This window comes from Moschus berezovskii, chromosome 15 (genome assembly GCF_049115385.1).
Source record: "Moschus berezovskii isolate FMDL1 chromosome 15, NW_MosBer_1.0, whole genome shotgun sequence".
NCBI classification, from domain to species: domain Eukaryota; kingdom Metazoa; phylum Chordata; class Mammalia; order Artiodactyla; family Moschidae; genus Moschus; species Moschus berezovskii.
In genome coordinates, this window is record NC_142474.1 from 74,190,987 (window position 1) to 74,210,751 (window position 19,765).

At 42.0% G+C, this 19,765-nt stretch overlaps 1 protein-coding gene across 16 annotated transcripts in view; it reads left to right on the top strand.

The window, feature by feature from the left end:
• Window positions 1-19,765, top strand: part of LOC148775476 (uncharacterized) — a 79,829-nt gene that overhangs the window by 6,017 nt on the left and 54,047 nt on the right. For 13 of the 16 annotated variants that reach the window (XR_016039204.1, XR_016039203.1, XM_088844276.1 and 10 more), the window contains 3 exons: window positions 1,032-1,186; window positions 1,951-2,130; window positions 3,024-3,163. Coding sequence is in view for 11 of the 16 variants with exons in the window: in XM_088844276.1 (XP_088700402.1) it covers window positions 2,097-2,130; window positions 3,024-3,163 (174 nt within the window). In the remaining 5 variants the exon portion in view is untranslated. Of the gene's footprint in view, window positions 1-1,031; window positions 1,187-1,950; window positions 2,131-2,250; window positions 2,455-3,012; window positions 3,164-3,824; window positions 4,004-19,765 lie in introns of all 16 variants that reach the window. The other 3 variants (XR_016039207.1, XR_016039205.1, XR_016039206.1) reach the window with 3 other exon arrangements.

Consider the following 19,765-nt stretch of genomic DNA (forward strand, 5'->3'; position numbering starts at 1 on the left):
CCCATTATTATTTATTGTTTAATCCTTCAGTAAAAGATTACTTCCCAGTGCAACGGTTTTATGTAAAAAACCGAAGTTTAAGTATTGTTTGTATTTTTAAGTATTTAATATTAGCCTGAAAAGAATCATTTGTCATTTTAGGGCTGCAAAGAAAACATCTAATGAAAAGAACAAGGTATAATTTAAAAAGTTAATTATAAAGAATATTATCCTAGTAAAAAATATTTTGTAAAAGGAGTAGTGGCAAAACAGAAAATCTTCATTTGTTGTAGAGACATACACTTGGAGAACTTAATTTAGAAACACTATTGATCACATTATCGTTTTGATAAAAATCTGTCCTTTTAAGAAGTGTCTGGTTTTCATTTAATGACGAGCTTATTATCACCTTTGTACAGTTCGTATATTTTATCAATAGTTTAAGGACACTGTGAAACAGGATTATTTATGTGTAGGTCAAAGCACAGATTAATGCAGTGAGCTACCTGAATGACTTCACTCAGTCATCTGAAAGTGCTTTCCAGGATGGTGATGTCTTTACTCTAAGAATTCCACGTTGCAAGTGGAACCACTTGGCTTGAGGTGTAACGCGAGGACCGTGGTGTGAATATCAATACGGAGCCTGTTTGTGTATCGTGTGGTAATGCATGCTCACCTTGTCTAGCACTGCTCTAGAGCTGCGGATATATCACGGTGCTGTGCATCTTGGAAATATGTTTTGTGTTGAAAGACAGTGACAGAGAGTGTATCCGCTGAGCCTCTGGTCGTCCTCGCTGTACCTGAATTTATAATGATTACATGCACATGTTTGTGATTATTTTATTTCTCTTTCTCTTCTACTAGACTGCAAGCTAAACAAGAGCCAGGGTCGTCTGTTTTATCTGGAGAGCTTAGGATACTGTCTTCCACGAGGTCGACACTCAGTCTTTGCTCCGTGTATGGAGGCGTGAACGTGAAAGGCGCATCCTTTATGCTCAGAGATTGCTCACATCAGTGTGTTTCTATTTCTCTGTGTTTTCTTCCTGCTGCAGATTGTGTTAGCTTGTGGAAACTTCGGGATGCAATGCTTTGGTGTGAAAGATGAATGGAACTTTAAACAGGCCACTGTCAGTTCCTGAGAGGAGAAATTAAAAAACTGGAGAATAAGGTTGGCGAGCTTCAGAAAGAACCGTCCCAAAGAAAAGAGGTGAGTCACACTTAGGGATCAGAAAGTGGAGTGGCAGCGAGAGCTCGGCAGCTGGAGGTACTGCACATCCTAGTTTTAATGAACTACTTGAACTGGTATTTACTTTAATACTGCAGAGACGTAGCTGTGTTATAATTTTTAACTTGCCCTCTGGGATTTTACAGGGGAGAACACGTTGTTAGTATTGTGGAGTATGAAATTCATGGAAATAATATAAGGTCTTAACAGTGAATGCTTCTAATGACTTAATGTATATTTTTCCAGATCATCGTTTTCATGATCATACAGAAGTCCACCATAACAGAAACCTCATTCATGATTCAACAGATTGACTTTCGGTTGTTTTTCACTTTTCTGTCTGATGTTTAATACAACAAGGAACATCTGTTCTACAGATCCATTTCTACATTTCTAATTATTTTGAATTCATTTTCTTTAATAATAGTGTATTATTTGGCTAAAGTATGAGAACGTTTGCAAGCGGTCTTTGATCCATGTTTCTAAAATATTTTTAAGAAAGTTTAGATTAATTTTCATTCCCACCCACAGAAGTATGAAGGGGTCATTTTTCTCAAGACAGGAAAAAAAAAAAATTATGCTGTTTTATTCTTAACCCTCTGCAGGAAAACAGTGATCATTATTAAGTGTTCTTCATTGTATTTCCCCCCATATTACTATTTTAAACATAATGAAGAGGGAATGAAAGTTACTGCAGCAGCGAATAGTCTCATGTTTTTATAAGAAGAGCTCTATAAATTTTGCAGATTGACTTTCAAGCAAGAAGAAGAGAATAGAAGCAATGCTGATATGTCATATGAAAAAAATAGGGAGCAGTTAAGAAGAAAGGAAGACCAATACAGTAAAGAAGCTGAAATGAAACAGCAGCTTGGACTCCCTGTCAGAGCACTCGATGGAACTGAAGACGGAGAAACGATCTGAATCAGGTAGAGTAATCGTTGGTGAAACTTTCAAATTTCTAACACCATTTCATCCATATTATTTATAATACCCTCTTATTTAATATGAATTATTTAGATTTCAAACGAAATGTTATTTCATCCTAGGTATGAGCTGTGACGTGCAGAGTTTAAGTGATTAGTTTCTTGCCATTCCTGGCTTCTAGTAGATCTGTGTGTGTTTTCTGAGTGGAGGAACGGATGTGCTGCCGCTGCTGCTGTCATGTCAGTCATGTCCGACTCTGTGTGACCCGAACACGGCAGCCCACCAGCCTCCGTCGTCCCTGGGATTCTCCACGCAGGAACACTGGAGTAGGTTGCCATTTCCTTCTCCAGTGTATGAAAGTGAAAAGTGAAAGTGAAGTCCCTTAGTCGTGTCCGACTCTTAGCGACCCCACCGATTACAGGCTACCAGGCTCCTCCACCCATGGGATTTTCCAGGCATGAGTACTGGAGTGGGTGGCCATTGCCTTCTCCAAGGAATGGATGTAACTTGAGCTTAGTTATTAACATAATGATTTGCACTTTGGATACATTAGACCGAGTAATCTTCTTAATTCCAGTCCATGTATTTTGGCTTTTTTAATGTTAAAAAAGAGGCTAACTTGCCTTGAGACTGTGAAGGAACTAGTTAAATGCTTTGTAACGAAATTTCCTTTCACAGTACTACGTCTTCATGTTTTGCTCTGTGGTAAATTTAGCTGACATTTAAATTAAGATCCAAGTTAATCACATGGGATAAAGATCCTCGTGTTTTAAAAGGCTACTTCCTTTAAACAGTTTTATTTCATTTTATATTCTTCTTCTAAGCTTTTAACTGTTTTTTTTTTTCTTTTCTTTTAATGATATGGGCCCCAAAACACCATGTAGTGTCTCTGCAGGTTGTGGAAGAGCGACATATGACACTCAGAAGCAGCTTTCTGGAGAACAGAATGCCAGAATCTTACAGGAGGGAATCCTGGCCAATCAGCTTGCCAAACAAAAGCAAAAAGAAATGGCTAATAAGGAAATGAACTCTGAGGTATTTTCTGTAGTCATTTTATAAAGGAAGCGTATGTACCACAGAAAGTATAGAGGCTTGTGAAAGCCTATACATCTATATTTTGAGGCGGGATGACATTTTTCATGTGTCGGATAAAGTAACATTTGTAATTCCGATCCATTTGTCTACAGCAGTCCAGGTAGGGACATAGGATGAGCTCATCCAAGGAGAGGGCTTTAATATTTTCCAAAGGAATTGACCTCGAAATTCTTGCAACTGTATCGGAGGAGCCGGCACCCTCCCCCGATTGGGCTTTAGGCCAGGAGGACGGCGTGTGCTCCCCCATCGACTGCGCTCCACACCCAGGTCCCTCTGCTCTGGAGTGAGCGTGTGCGTCACTCCACGCACGTCCTCACCTTCAGTGTCTACCAGCGTCCGTCTTGGCTCCACTGTCATTTCTTTAACCAGTGCCCTGTCACTGACCTTTGCACATCATTTACAGATTTCCAATTTGTAAAAACTGCAAGATCAGTTGTAAAAGCATTTTTGAGCACTTTAAAAAGTAACTTCTTCAGAATAAACTTATACAAGTCCCGCCTCCTCTGCTCCCCGCCCCACAAGGAAAACTATGCCTCTTGCTACTAGCAATAGATGCTCTTAGTTTCTGGCAGTGATTTCCCTTCCTTGATGGATGATTTAGGGTGGTTTGTAACTCCTGCTGATGGTGAGGAGGGAGCATCTGGGAGACGCAGAGGCTGTGCTGTGGATGCCGCTCTCGTGAGAAAATCAACACCGTGCTCCATGTAGTGTCCTATTTCAGTACGAGGAACTTTTGGAAACAGTGATGGATGCGACATAACATGTATTTAGTGATAATTAGTAAGTGTGTTTCGTTGTCTTTCGCCCTGTCTTACTATTTTAAACATTACAAAAAAGTATTGAAAGTTATGGCAGCAGCAGATAATCTCATGCTTGTTTAGGAAGCGCTCTCTAAATTTAGCCATCTCCCATGAGTGTCTGCACCGTGAGTGAAGGTGGAGGATTGTTTTGTGTTGATATGTTTGTACTGAAGAAGTGAGTGTGGTTTGATGTCAGAGGACTAGTAGGATCAGAAGACCTGGTGAAAAGCCTGCACCGTGCTTATATTTCTAACTTCTTTCTTTCTGGAATCATTATACCTATGAGTTAATGGATGTTTGTAGAAGTGCTTAGTGCAGCTATCAATAGGTATAATTCTTGTAGTGGACTGATTAATTTTTTACAAACTTTGTTTAGATTTGTACAGAGCTAAGGCTCTTGCTTTGGGGTAGCTGTATAGGTTAGGTATCAGATGTATTTTTTTTAAAGCTAGCAAGCGGTGGTGTTTATTGGAGGTATTTTTCATATTTCTTGGGATAAGTTTATTTTTCTTCATGTCAATTTAATTTGGGAAATATTTCAGCCTTGAATCGTTTACTCTATGGCCTCTCAACTGTTTAAAGGCATCTACTTGTCATTCACTCATAATTAGGGACTCAGGTGGTGAGCTTTACCCAAACGCTTCTTGATTTACTCTTCCATCTGCTATTTATGATTTACTTAGAACATTTTTGCAAACAGTTTGTTCATAATTGTGATTTTTCCATTCAATCAGTTCAGTTCAGTCACTCAGTCGTGTCCGACTCTTCACGACCCCACGGACTGCAACACGCCAGGCATCCCTGTCTGGCACCAACATTTGAAGTTTATTCAGACTCATATCCATTGAGTTGGTGATGCTATCCAACCATCTCATCCTCTTTCATCCCTTTCTCCTCCTACCTTCAATCTTTCCCAGCATCGTTCAGTTCAGTCGCTCAGTCGTGTCCAACTCTTTGTGAGCCCACGAACCACAGCACGCCAGGCCTCCCTGTCCATAACCAACTCCCCACGTCCACCCAAACCCATGACCATCAAGTCGATGATGTCATCCAACCATCTCATCCTCTGTCATCCCCTTCTCCTCCTGCCCTCAATCTTTCCCAGCTTCAGGGTCTTTACCAATGGGTCAGCTCTTCGCGTCATGTGGCCAAAGTTTTGGAGTTTCAGCTTCAGCATCAGTCCTTCCAAAGAATGTTCAGGACTGATTTCCTTTAGGATCGACTGGTTGGAGCTCCCTGGAGTCCAAGGGACTCTCAGGAGTCTTCTCCAACACTACAGCTCAATAGCATCAATTCATCTGCACTTAGCTTTCTTTATAGTCCAACTCTCACATCCATACATGACTACTGGAAAAACCATAGCCTTGACTAGAAGGACCTTTGTTGGCAGTGTAATGTCTCTGCCTTTTAACATGCTGTCTAGGTTGGTCATGACTTTCCTGCCAAGGAGTAAGCGTCTTTTCATTTCATGGCTGCAGTCACCATCTTCTGTGATATTGGAGCCCGAAAAAATAAAGTCAGCCACTGTTTCCCCATCTTTTGTCATGAAGTGATGGTCCCGGATGCCATGATCTTAGTTTTCTGAATGTTGCGCTTTAGCCAACATTTTCACTCTCCTATTTCACTTTCATCTACAGGCTCTTTAGTTCTTCTTCACTTTCTGCCATAAGGGTGGTGTCATCTGCATATCTGAGTTATTAATATTTCTTCCCGTGGTCTTGTTTCCAGCTTGTGCTTCATCCAGCCCAGCATTTCTAATGATGTACTCTGCATCTAAGTTCAATAAGCAGGGTGGCAGTATACAGCCGTGAGGTACTCCTTTCCCCATTTGGACCCAGTCTGTTGTTCCGTGTCCCGTTCTAACTGTTGCTTCCTGACATGCATACAGATTTCTCAAGAGGCCGGTCAGGTGGTCTGCTCTTCCCATCTCTTTAAGAATTTTCCACAGTTTGTGGTGATCCACGCAGTCAAAGGATTTATCATAGTCAATAAAGCAGAAGTACTAAGATCATGGCATCTGGTCCCATCATTTCATGGGAAATAGATGGGGAAACAGTGGAAACAGTCTCAGACTTTATTTTTTTGGGCTCCAAAATTACTGCGGATGCTGATTGCAGCCATGAAATTAAAAGACGCTTACTCCTTGGAAGGAAAGCTATGACCAACTTATATAGCATATTAAAAAGCAGAGACATTTCTTTGCCAACCAAGGTCCGTCTAGTCAAGGCTCTGGTTTTTCCAGTGGTCATGTGTGGATGTGAGAGTTGGACTGTGAAGAAAGCTGATCGCTTAAGAATTGATTCTTTTGAACTGTGATGTTGGAGAAGACTCTTGAGAATCCCTTGGACTGCAAGGAGATCCGTCCATTCTAAAGGAGATCAGTCCTGGGTGTTCATTGGAAGGACTGATGCTAAAGCTGAAACTGCAATACTTTGGCCACCTCATGCGACAGGTTGACTCACTGGAAAAGACTCTGATGCTGGGAGGGATTGGGGGCGGGAGGAGAAGGGGACGACAGAGAATGAGATGGCTGGATGGCATCACCGACTCCATGGAGGTGGCTTTGAGTGAACTCCGCGAGTTGGTAATGGACAGGGAGGCCTGGTGTGCTGTGATTCATGGGGTCGCAAAGAGTTGGACACGACTGAGCCACTGAACTGAAAGCAGAGTAGATGTTTTCTGGAACTCTCTTGCTTTTTCAGTGATCCAGCGAATGTTGCCAAGTTGATCTCTGGTTCCTCTGCCTTTTCTACAGCCAGTCGAACATCTGGAAGTTCACGTTTCACGTAGTTTGAAGCCTGGCTTGGAGAATTCTCATTTTAAGGATGAATTACTATCGTTTGGATACGCGTGTGTCCACTAAGGCTGAAGGGCGGCAGGATTTGAGAGCAGCAGGGATGGAGTGAGTCAGGGAGTGGGCTGTAGGGGCTGCGGTCCGGAGGCAGGTGGAGGCCAGGTTATCGAGGCTCCTTGGAGGCCATGGGAGAAACCTCATTTTTTAAATTCCATTTTTCTTTTATATGGGAAAGTACTTGATTTCCAATTTTGTGTTAGTTTCAGATGGATAGCACGTTGATTCAGTTATATGTATACATATATCCAATCTTGTTTAGATTTTTTTTCCCATGTAGGTGACCACAGAATATTGAGTAGAGTTCCCTGTGCTATGCTGGTCCTTGTGGTTAACCAAGGGCAAAGGTGGGGAGGAGGGATAAGCTAGGAGTCTGGGATTAACCTAGACACATTCCTAGATATAAAACAGATTAGCCACAAGGGAATGGCCTCATTTTTTTGCTGAGATAGGAATCTGTTGGAAAGATCTGAGCACTGGATAGAAGAGGTGAGGATCTCTGAAGTTAATCACACCTCTAGTAAGAAGGGCACAGTGTTCCACAGCGTGGAATTTCCCACCACTTGTCCCACATTCGCACCTGTTTCTTTCTGGACATGAGGTGGTGAAGCTCTGCAGATTTAAAGGGAGGGGCAGGTCGTGGACACCGGGTCTGCGTCTTTTTTCTGAGTAACTTGATAGGGAAGGCCAGAGGGTGGCCCCTTCTGAGTCTGTAAGCAGCTTCGGTGAGGAGGGAAAGAAGGCGAGGAGATGCCTGTGGTGACGGTTTTCAGAGTCCGTCAGTCCAGTTCAGTTGTCGCTCAGTCATGACTTGACGCTCTGCAACCCCTGGACTGCGTGCAGCCCATCAGGCCTCCCTGTCCATCACCAACTCCCGGAGCCTGCTCAAACGCACGTCCATCGAGTCGGTGATGCCATCCAGCCCGCTCATCCTCTGTCGTCCCCCTTTTCTCCTGCCTTCAGTCTTTCCCAGCATCAGGGTCTTTTCCAATGAGTCAGTTCTCCGCATCAGGTGGCCAGAGTATTGGACCTTCAGCATTAGTCCTTCCAATGAATATTCAGGACTGATTTCCTTTAGGATTGACTGGTTGGATCTCCTTGCAGTCCAAGGGACTCTCAGGAGTCTTCTCCAACACCACGGTTCAAAAGCATCAGTTCTTTGGTGCTCACCTTTCTTGATGAGACAGCTCTCACATCCGTACATGACTACTGGAACAACCGTAGCTTTGACTAGATGGACCTTTGTCGATAAAGTAATGTCTCTGGTTTCTAATAATGCTGTCTATGTTTGTCATAGTTTTCTTGGAAGAAGCAAGCATCTTAATTTCATGGCTGCAGTCACCATCTACACTGACTTGGAGCCCAAGAAAATCAAGTCTGTCACTGTTTTCACTGTTTCCCCATCTATTTGCCATGAAGTGATGGGAGCGGATGCCATGATCTTAGTTTTTTCAGCGACTTCACTTTCCAGTCTACTGTGGCAAACAGGTTCCAAACAGGAACCTTTGGGTAACAAAAGGCTTTTAATAGACTTCAAATAAATACAAGTTGAAAGTGCTTCACTGACTTTTCCAAAGAATCCCCCTGATTTTACGATTCATACAAATGAGGCTGAGATCCTTGCAAACTCATCCCTCTTTGCTACTGTCTTCATGAACAGCTGCAATATTTTTAGGATGTATACACAAAGACCATTTTGTTATACAACATAGGACTTGGAAATGTAGGAAAACTTCATTGCTGCCTTGAAATGGCACAAAGACAGTCTAGTCTTCAAATGTTCTACATTAGTCGGTATAAAACATGCTTATGGAAAGCTATTCAAGAATGGTGTTTAAAGCAAAGGTCATTTTTTTACCTAATAAGTGACACTTTTGTATCTAACAAGACTCGTTACATGTGCTTTTCCATCTTTTTCTCTTCCCAACATACTTGCAAATGTCTTTTGTTGGATTCCCCTAAGACTGATTCCACGGTTTCCTATAAGAAATTTTTGATCTTGGAAGATGGAAGATAGGGGGGCATGAGGGAAGTGTGGAAGTTGCCCCGTGACCCCAGGCAAGAGGCAGAATGACTTGGAATTCAAGGTGGTGTCAACTGAGAGGTCAGATGTAAGCTGCCGGGACAGAAAGGTGCATCCAGAGAGGTGGTGATACCTTAACCGGACCAGGGCTTCTGTGTTATTCATCTTCTTTCCCGAGGACAGAGCAGAGGCTTGGCACTGGCTTGGTGCTCAGGGAACGTTTGTAGAATAAAGGAATCATCTAGGGTGTGTCCCTCTCACAGGGCTCATGGGAAGGGAGGCAGGCTGTCTTAGGGAGACGTGGAGGGCAGTCACGCTCCCAGGACCCCTTCATGCCATGTCGCATGTGGTGCTGGGTCCATCCTTCCATTCTCTCTGAAATCTCCTGGAGTCCGAGGGACTCTGCAGCCTTCTTAACTTTGGTTTCCCCATGTGAGTTCCAGAAGCAAAACGCTTATTCTCAGCATATAGATAGTTGTCACAGGCACACATTTCCTGTGAGGGCTAAATACAGCTTAAGGTTGAGCGTGCACTCAATTGTCATTCAATATTGGTTGAAAATTACAATGCTTAGTGTATTTACATTTCTTATTCTGGATGTTACCAGTGGCTTCTGTGTTCTGAAGAAGATACATATTTACCCAGATTTTGCAAGGAAAATTGCCCTTAAAGAAACTCAGAAGTGTTGAGAGTGATGAACAAAACACTGACAGTTGTGGAAACATCCTCTCTATCAGGATAATGATTCACAAGGAGAAAAACGAATATATGAGTTTTATTGCCAAAATGAGAAAAATATCAAGGAAGAGACATATAGTTTTTAAATGTTATTTATACTAAAAATTCCACCTAAACTGTTTCTTCTGTATAGAGGAAATGGAAGTTACCAGGACAATATTATTGATGAATGCCCTTCCCCACTTCTCGTTCAAGGTACTTGGATCACCTCCATGGTCCTGCCTTCTCTTCTGTTCCTGGGGAAGCAGCATACCTGCTCTGTGTCCAGGGGCCCATGCCTGCTGGATTCTCTGGATCCTGGTTTCATAATTATCCTTCCCTTTGACAGTGTCTGTGAAAGATTCTTGTCTGCTGACGCTCTTCTAAGAACATGGCAATATGCCTTGTAGTCCCACAGATGCCAGCGTGGACTCCAGCACAGAGTCCTCCGCCCACCTTCCTCTGCAGGGAGATGCCACTCCCCCCCACCCTCTCCTCTCCTCCCACCTGCCCTCCAGAGCCTTGTTCTACCTCTGCCACTGCTTTGAAGTTTCTTTTGCCAATGCTATTGGCAGCTGATATTTTTGAGAATCGACCTTGCTTCTTTTTCTGCAGTTTCCTTCCATCCACCCTTTTGTTCAGAGTTCCTACTTTCAATGTGTATTGATACCTCTTATAAGCTGGACATTTTGCTAGTGTTGTGGATTGATGATGATAAATGATTTGGTTCCCACCTTCATGGAGTTGATATTCTGCTAGGGGAGATAGATGCTCAGCAAATAGAGGTAAGGGATGTCACTCTAATTGTGCTAAGTACTATAGAAAAAAAAGTGCCAAAATACAAATGAGCATAAGAAGCTTGGAAGAAGTCCCTAGAGAAATTCTGTGTGGGGAAAGACCTGAGTTATAAGTCGTTCTTCAGCTAATAAGAGGATGGGAAGTGTGTGAAGTCGGAGGAACAGCAGTGGTGAGCATCCCAAGGAGGGAAGGCACAGGGGACTTTGAAGGACAGAGAAGAATAAGCAATTGGGGAGTTCAGTGGCTCAGATAATGAGGAGAGAGGGCAACGGGTTGCATATATGCTGCTTAGGCCATTGCAGGATTTTATCATAAAGGCAATGTGACGCCACCAAGTTATGTTTCTCAATCTCAGCACTATTTACATTTGAGGCCAGACGATTATTTAAGAGGTTGGCCTGTGCCCTGTAGGATGTTCAGCAGCGTCCCTGGCATCTATCTACTAGACGCCAGTAAAAAACTGCCAGTGTAACAACCAAGATTGTTTCTGGGCATGGCCAGCATTTCCCTGGAGGGGAAAAGTGCCCCGGTTCAGAATCCTTGATTAAAATGTAAACCACTAGTTTAAATCTTAACTGATTAAGTGTTAAGCCAGGACGTTCCTGATACTTCGGTGGTTAAAACTCTGTGCTGCCTTGCAGGACCAGGTTTGATGCCCGGTTGGGGAACCAAGATTCCACATGCTGCATGGCACAGGCAAGAGGGGGAGAGACAGAGAGAGAAAGGGAAAGAGGATATTATCAGACGCAAAAAGTACTGGGCCACCGTATGTGTATGCACATGGCTAGTAGGCATGCGGAAAGATGTTCATATTTGTCATTAGTCATCAGAGAAATGCATTCATATGATAAGACCACAGTGAGATGCCACCTTACAGCCACCAGACCTGTATCTATAGCTTCCTGAAATGATTGGTTTACTCATCTGATGCCCCCACTAAACAATGAGCACTTTGGGTGATGGGGGATCTCAATGTTCATTTGAATCCCTGGCACAGACCTGCAGTACCTTGTATGGTGTTTGAAGGAGCATGCTTTCCACTGTTTGTTGTATTTTGTTAGAAGAGATTTTTATACTTGTCAGTATACAGCAGTTATTTTAATGGCGTTTCTCTCCACTGTTTGCCTACTCCATCCTGGACTTTCTTCTGTCCTCCGCTTTCCTGTTCGCCGGGAAATTTCAGACTGGACAGACCCAGGGGAAGAGCTTCGCATGCATGCTGTTTCACCCAGAAGGTTTACTTCACTGATCCTAGTCTCATACTCAGACATCTAAGACCACCTTTGTTGTGTGTGTGTGTGTGTGTGCGCGCGCGTGTCTCTGTGCATGTCTGTGTGCGTGTCTGTGTGTGGTCTGTGTGCGTGTGTGTGTCTGTGTATGCATGTCAGTGTGCGCGTGTCTGTGTGTGTGTGTCTGTGTGCATGTGTCTGTGCGTATCTGTGTCTGTGTGTGCATGTCTGTGTGCGTGCGTGTCTGTGTCGGAGTGTCTTGTGTGCGCGTGTGTTTCTGTGTGCACGTGTCTGTGCGTGTCTCTGTGCACGTCTGTGTGTGCGTGTGTCTGTGTGTGCACGCGCATGTGTTTGTGTGAGTGTGTGTGTGTCTCTGTGTGTGTGCATGTGTATCCCATAGTCAGGGCTGTGTTGCTGACATTTGTTGGGCATCACCTCTGATTTTCTGTGACCCTAGGAATTCTTTTTCCCTCGCAGGACTCTCCCCGATCATATATGTATTTTCCATCTTTGGCTCTGCTGCTTGTCTGAAGCACGTCTTGGGTAATCCCTGTAGAGCACTGGTTCTTTTCCTTGTTGCCTCTGGCACACTGATTAGTTGAGAAGCACACATCTCTTGCTGCCGGTGTGCTCTTGTTCTCTAGCACGAGGACGTGGACGCACCGTGGAGTCAGGACCGTGGTCATCCTCGGTCGGTGGGTGGGCCTTCTGACAGTGTGCGCTGTGGGGCTGTGGGCTGGCCCTCGACAACAGCCGAAATGGCTTGCAGCCTTCGGGTTACAGCTTATATCAGTTTTCTGAGGTGTCCGTAAAGTAGCATGGACTGAGAGGCTTCAGCTGCAGAAATGCATTTTCTCTTTGTTTTGAAGGCTGCACGTCTGAGATAAGGTGTTGACAGAGTTGGCTCCTCCTGAGGACCCTGAGGGAAGGACTTGTTGCCTCTCTTCTCAGCTTCTAGGTGGCTGACTTCTCCCTGAGTTTCATGTCATTTTCCTTCTGTATGCGTCTGTGTCCAGTTTTCTTCTTTTTATAAAGACGCCAATCCTATTGAATTAGGGCCCACCTTTAATAAATTCTTTGATTGTCTCTAGATAAGGTTGTACTCTGAAGCACTGCATAGCACTTGAACATAGGAATTTGGAGAGGGACAATTCAGTTCATTATGCACCTGGCCTGGTAAAGGAGAGCTCAGAGAACAGCAGTGTATTGGCTCTGTTCAGATACTTGAAGAATTGACTCTTGGAGAAGCAACTAGATTTTGGACTACTTAGATGTTAAAAGTAAATGGTAGCTGTATATATAGAAAAAAGTACTGAAACTTTCTAGCTAGAATTATCTGACCAAGTTTACTTATGAAAAAGATTTCCCTATTAAGGAGAATACTTGCTGTGAGCTGCACTGCCCAGTAGAAATATAAAATAAGTCACATTGGAAATTTAAAATTTTCTGGTGCCATATTAAACCAAGTAGAAAGAAACAGGTGAAATTAATTTTAGCAATATTCTTTATTTAACTCAATATATTGATTTTCATGGGCTTCCCCGGCAGCTCAGACAGTAAAGAATCTGGCTGCAATGCAGGAGACCCAGGTTCAAACCCTGGGTTGAGAAGATCCCCTGGAGAAGGGAATGGCAACCCTCTCCAGTATTCTTGCCTGGAGAATTCCATGGGCATAGGAGCCTGATGGGCTACAGTCTGTGGGGTCACATGACTGAGTGACTAATGCTTTCCCACTTTCATTGATTTAAATGTATAATCAATATAATAACACATCTTAGCCAAACTTGTCACGTTTCAAATGCTCTGTGGTCTCAGTTCAGTTCAGTCTCTCAGTCGTGTCCGACTCTCCGCGACCCCATGAATCACAGCACGCCAGGCCTCCCTGTCCATCACCAACTCCCGGAGTTCACTCAAACTCATGTCCACAGAGTCGGTGATGCCATCTAGCCATCTCATTCTCTGTCATCCCCTTCTCCTCCCGCCCCCAATCTTTCCTAGCATCAGAGTCTTTTCCAGTGAGTCAACTCGTCGCATGAGGTGGCCAAAGTATTGCAGTTTCAGCTTTAGCATCAGTCCTTCCAATGAACACCCAGGATTGATCTCCTTTAGGATGGACTGGTTGGATCTCCTTGCAGTACAAGGGACTCTCAAGAGTCTTCTCCAACACCACAGTTCAAAAGCATCAATTCTTCGGCGATCAGCTTTCTTCACAGTCCAACTCTCACATCCATACATGACCACGGGAAAAACCATAGCCTTGACTAGACGGACCGTTGTTAGCAAAGTAATGTCTCTGCTTTTCAACATACTATCAAGGCTGGTCATAACTTTCCTTCCAAGGAGTAAGCGTCTTTTCATTTCATGGCTGCAGTCAGCATCTGCAGTGATTTTGGAGCCCAAAAAAATAAAGTCTGACACTGTTTCTACTGTTTTTCCATCTATTTCCCATGAAGCGATGGGACCAGATGCCATGATCTTTGTTTTCTGAATGTTGAGCTTCAAGCCAACCTTTTCACTCTCCTCTTTCACTTTCATCAAGAGGCTTTTGAGTTCCTCTTCACTTTCTGCCATAAGGGTGGTGTCATCTGCATATCTGAGGTTATTGATATTTCTCCCGGCAATCTTGATTCCAGCTTGTGCTTCTTCCAGCCCAGCGTTCCTCATGATGTACTCTGCATGTAAGTTAAATAAGCAAGGTGACAATATACAGCCTTGACGTACTCCTTTTCCTATTTGGAACCAGTCTGTTGTTCCATGTCCAGTTCTGACTGTTGCTTCCTGACCTGCATACAGGTTTCTCAAGAGACAGGTCAGGTGGTCTGGTATTCCCATCTCTTTCAGAATGTTCCACAGTTTATTGTGATCCACACAGTCAAAGGCTTTGGCATAGTCAATGAAGCAGAAATAGATGTTTTTCTGAAACTCTCTTGCTTTCTCCATGATCCAGCGGACGTTGGCAATTTGATCTCTGGTGCCTCTGCCTTTTCTAAAACCTGCTTGAACATCTGGGAGTTCACGGTTCACATATTGCTGAAGCCTGGCTTGGAGAATTTTGAGCATGAGTTTACTAGCGTGTGAGATGAGTGCAATTGTCCGGTAGTTTGAGCATTGTTTGGCATTGCCTTTCTTTGGGATTGGAATGAAGACTGACCTTTTCCAGTCCTGTGGCCACTGCTGAGTTTTCCAAATTCGCTGGCATATTGAGTGCAGTACTTTCACAGCATCATCTTTCAAGATTTGAAATAGCTCAACTGGAATTCCATCACCTCCACTAGCTTTGTTTGTAGTGATGCTTTATAAGGCCCACTTGACTTCACATTCCAAGATGTCTGGCTCTAGGTCAGTGATCACATTATCGTGACTATCTTGGTCATGAGCTTTTTTGTACAGTTCTTCTGTGTATTCTTGCCACCTCTTCTTAATATCTTCTGCTTCTGTTAGGTCCTGTGGTCTCAGGTGAGCCCATATTCAGCAGCATCTGTAGAGCACATGTCTTCTCAATTGGGACCAAATCATCTACAAAGAAATGAAAAATGGTTCTTGAGGGATCATTAACTTAACTCTTTTTATTTTATATAAAGCACAGTATGTACACAACATCTAAATAGATGTTCAGAGCATCTGTGATATTAACATTTCATGGAGGATGATTAGAAAACTAGATGTCCAAAAAACCTCTTCAGCTTGTCAGTAATGAAATAGCACTGAGTGTCTGTGGTGTAGATTCTGTCCTAAAGGTTTAATCCCAGTACCACCCCTACTAGCTTAGCTAGGTTTCCTTGGACAAGTTAGTTAAGTTAAGCCTTAGTCTATTTATCTGTAAAATGGGGATAATAATAGTGTCTACCTCTTAAAGTTTTATAAATACCAAAAGAGAAAATCCATTTAAAGTTTAAACTGCAGCTCAGACAAAAATGTTTAGGATGTGTCTGTTATTATTTGGTCAGGGAGTTTTGTAAAGAATATTCTGGTATCAGGAGAGAGTTTGGACTATTTTGTCACTGCTTACCAGTTTATTTATTATTATAGTTGATTTATTATGTTTCAGGTGTACAGCATATTGATTCAGTATTTATATAGATCATACCCCAGGATATATAATTTATTTTATAGTTATTCATTTTCACATTTCATCATTTTAGTGAGATATGATTGTCATATAACATTGTATTAGCATATATTATTGATTAATATCAGCACTTGCTATTTAGTTGCTAAGTCATGTCTGACCCTTTTGTGACCACGTGGCCTGTAGCCCACCAGTCTCCTCTGTCCATGGGATTTTCCAGGAAAGAGTACTGGAGTGGGTTGCCATTTCCTTCTCCAGGAGATCTTCCCAAACCAGGAATTGAACCCATGTCTCCTGCTTTGTCAGGTGGATTCTTTACCACTTGAGAAGCCCTTATATCAGCACATTGATGAACAAATCATGAGCAAATAAAGATGTCATAGGATTTTGTTGATTTTAATATAGATTCCAGTGACTTTTTCTTGCTGTACTATCTTTCATTTCCGCCCCCCTCTCATACTGAGGTTTTATGGAGACTTTTTATTTTGTTCCTTGACTTTTATTTGACCTAAAATCTTTTTCAGGAACTCATGTAAATAGCAAAATAGCAGCTTCTTATAACATTATAATACATTTGACTTTTGAGGTGATAGGGTTGAGAGTGAAATGGTTTCTATGAAGGAAACAGAGGTACATAGAAGTTTACTGTACATTATCCACAATTACTAACTTAAGACAGTGTGTTTATTAATGTTCTTCTTTTCAAGGTGGAAGTTTATTGGAAAAAATACCTTATAACTTTAAATAAGCAAACTGAAGTTGAATTCCTAGATATAAGCCATTTACTTACAAGAAACAGGGACGTCTACATTTTAAGCTCACTGGTGTTTCTTGGCATTTGCATCATTGTATTCCTGACATCACTGAAAAGTTGAAATGCAGATTCTCAAACCCTATTCCAGTTTGAGAATGTCTCCTAAATGAGAAACTTCAGAGAAAGGGCTCAGGAGTCTGTGTTTTAACAAGTCCCCCCGTAAATCTGATGCACCAGAAGTTTGAAAACCACTGTCCTATGGAATAGACATGTTGTTGATGGAGAAAGAGTAAAAACTAGACCATATGAGAGTTATCTACATTATTCTGCAGTGAGATGCTGCAGTTACCTTGGAAATGAAGGACGGCCATGTATTTCAAACTTCAAACTAGAGCAGATATTCTGACAATTAAGGATATTTGATCTCTGCGTCTGGTGTCTCTGTTTCTGCTTTGCCATAAGATCATCTATACCGTTTCTTCTAGAGTCCATGTAGATTCTTCTAATATTATATATGCATTAATATACAGTGTTTGTCTTTCTGACTTACGTCACTCTGTCTGTATGACACTCTCCCGGTTCATGCACATCTGTACAAATACGATTTCATTCCATTTCATGGCTGAGTGATATTCCGTTGTATATATGCACCACACTTCTTTATCCATTCCTGTGTTGCTAGACACTTAGGTTGTCATCCTAAATGTCTAGGTTGCTTCCCAAATGTTTATAGACATTTAGGTTGCTTCCTAAATTGGCTATTGTAAATAGTGCTGTTATGAACATTGGGATGCATGTGTCTTTTTGAATTATGCTTTTCTCTGGGTATAAGCCCAGTAGTGGGATCACTGGGTCATATGATAGTTCTATTTTTAATTTTTAAAGGAACTTCCATACTGTTTTCCCTAGTGGCTGTATCAATTTATACTCCCACCAACAGTGCAGGAGGGTTCCATTTTCTCCATACTCTCTCCAGCACTTATTGTTTGTAGACATTTTGATGATGGCCATTCTGACCAGGGTGAGGTGGTATCTTATTTTAGTTTTGGTTTCCATTTAGCTAATAATGAGCAATGTTGAGCATCTTTTCATGTGTTCATTGGCCATCTATATGTCTTTTTTGGAGAAATGGCTACATACTCCATAGCACAGGGAACTCTATTTAATGTATTGTATTGACCTGAATGGGAAGGAAATCCAAAGGGGAGGGGTTATATGTATACATTGACTTCCCAGGTGACTCAGTGGTAAATAATCTATCTGCAATGCAGAAGATGCTGGAGATGTGGGTTTGATCCCTGGTCGGGAAGATCCCTTGTGGGAGGAAATGGCAACCCACTCCAGTGTTCTTGCCTGGAAAATTACACAGGCAGAGGAGCCTAGAGGGCTACAGTCCATGAGGTTGCAAAGAGTCAGACATGACTGTGGCTGAGCACATGTGTGAATGCATACAGCTGATTCACTTTGCTGCCCAGTAGACACTAACGCAACATTGTAAAGCAATTGTGCGCCAATAAAAATTAATTTTAAAAAGGAATACTTGAGGTCTGGGTTGAGTGGCTACCTCAGTGTGGGGAGAAAATAGACACTTGCTGCTATGTGGGAGGTGGGAAAAAACCAGGTGGAAGTGAAAGTGGATATTCATGTATTTCTGGGTTAGATCCTGCTTTGCATGGCAAGAATGCCAAGTGCCAGCTGATCTTGGAATGTTAGAGGTGATTATGGAGGAAGCAGGCAGGGAGCTGAGATAAATGATCATTTAGCAGAACTGTGGCAGGAAGAGTGGGGTCAAAAAATATTGAACAAAGGAACTTCAATTTTGGAGGAGGAGAAGGAATAAGCTAGAAATAGCAGTATCAGAAGCACCGAGGCAGCCTAACACAATGTTCCAGCATATAAATTTGAGCGGTTTTACTCTGCTAACTTTAAGTATTTGATTGTCTGGGATCCTGGCAGTGAACTGTCACCAAGATTTTGATTAGAATCTTATCAGATACTCTTGTCAGACACTCTGATAAGAAAAGGAACTGACATGAGAATGACAAGTTACATCTACAGGTTAATTGCAAATTTGCCTGGAAATGGGATTGTGTGTTCTGTGAAGCCTGATGAAAACTTTTATTTTGCCCAACGCTGGAAGAGTAGGTGATATAATGGAACTGAAAATATTGCTATGATTTATTGGAAATATTGCTCTGAACTTTTATGCATGTAATCTCATAGGAGAAGCCTAAAATATTTTAAAAATTATTCTTCCATTATAATATCAAATTTGTTTCCAAATGTCTTTTTTTTTTTTACATTTAGAAGTAATTCTGGAATTTTAAAATTCCAGCTCAGGTTCTATGCAACAGCACAATCCTCGTAAAGGATATTTCCAGACTGCGTGTTAAGCACGAATCTTAAGAATATCAGGATAAAACATAACGGCAGTTCCTCAGAAAATTACACATAGAACTACCATATGATCCAGTTATTCCGCTTCTGAGTATATATGGAAAAGAATTAAAAGCAGGGACGCAAACAGTTATCTGTGGACCGTTATCGTAGCAGCATAGTTCACAATCACAGAAGGTTGGGAACAACCCCAATGTCCATCGGTGGATGAGTGAATAAACAAAGTGATACATCCATGTAATTGAATATTTTTCAGTCTTAAAAGGAAGGGCATTTTGACACCTACTGTGACATGGATGAAGCTTGAGCACATTATACTGAATGAAATCGACCAGATACAAAAGGAAGAATACTTGTGTGATTCTACTTATGTGTGTGTGTTAGTTGCTTAGTCGTGTCCGACTCTCTGCAACTCGGTAGATTGTAGCCCACCAGCCTACTTATATGAGTTATCAAAGAGTAGTCTGATTCATAGATACAGAAATGGTGATTGTCAGGGCCTGGGGCAAGGAGGGAATGGTGAGTTAGTGTTTACTGAGCGTGGAGTTTGAGTTTGGGAAGATGAAAATATTCTGGGGATGGGCGGTGGTCATGGTTGCATAGCAGTGTGAAAGTACATTAAGTACTTTGCTTAATGAACTTAATGAACCTTACACTTAAAAATGGTGAATTTTATATTATATATATATTTACCCCAATAAAAAAGAATACTGATAATCATTTAATATTTTAATAATTTAACCTTTAAAAGTTACTACAATAATCTACGACAATAATAATAAATATTTTTATGTGCCAAGAATTGGTCCAGGTTCTTTACCCAGATTACCCTATTTAATTCTAACTAAAACACTCTGAGGGAGGTATGATTATTGTCTTATTTTTTCCCCAGTTGTTGTTGTGT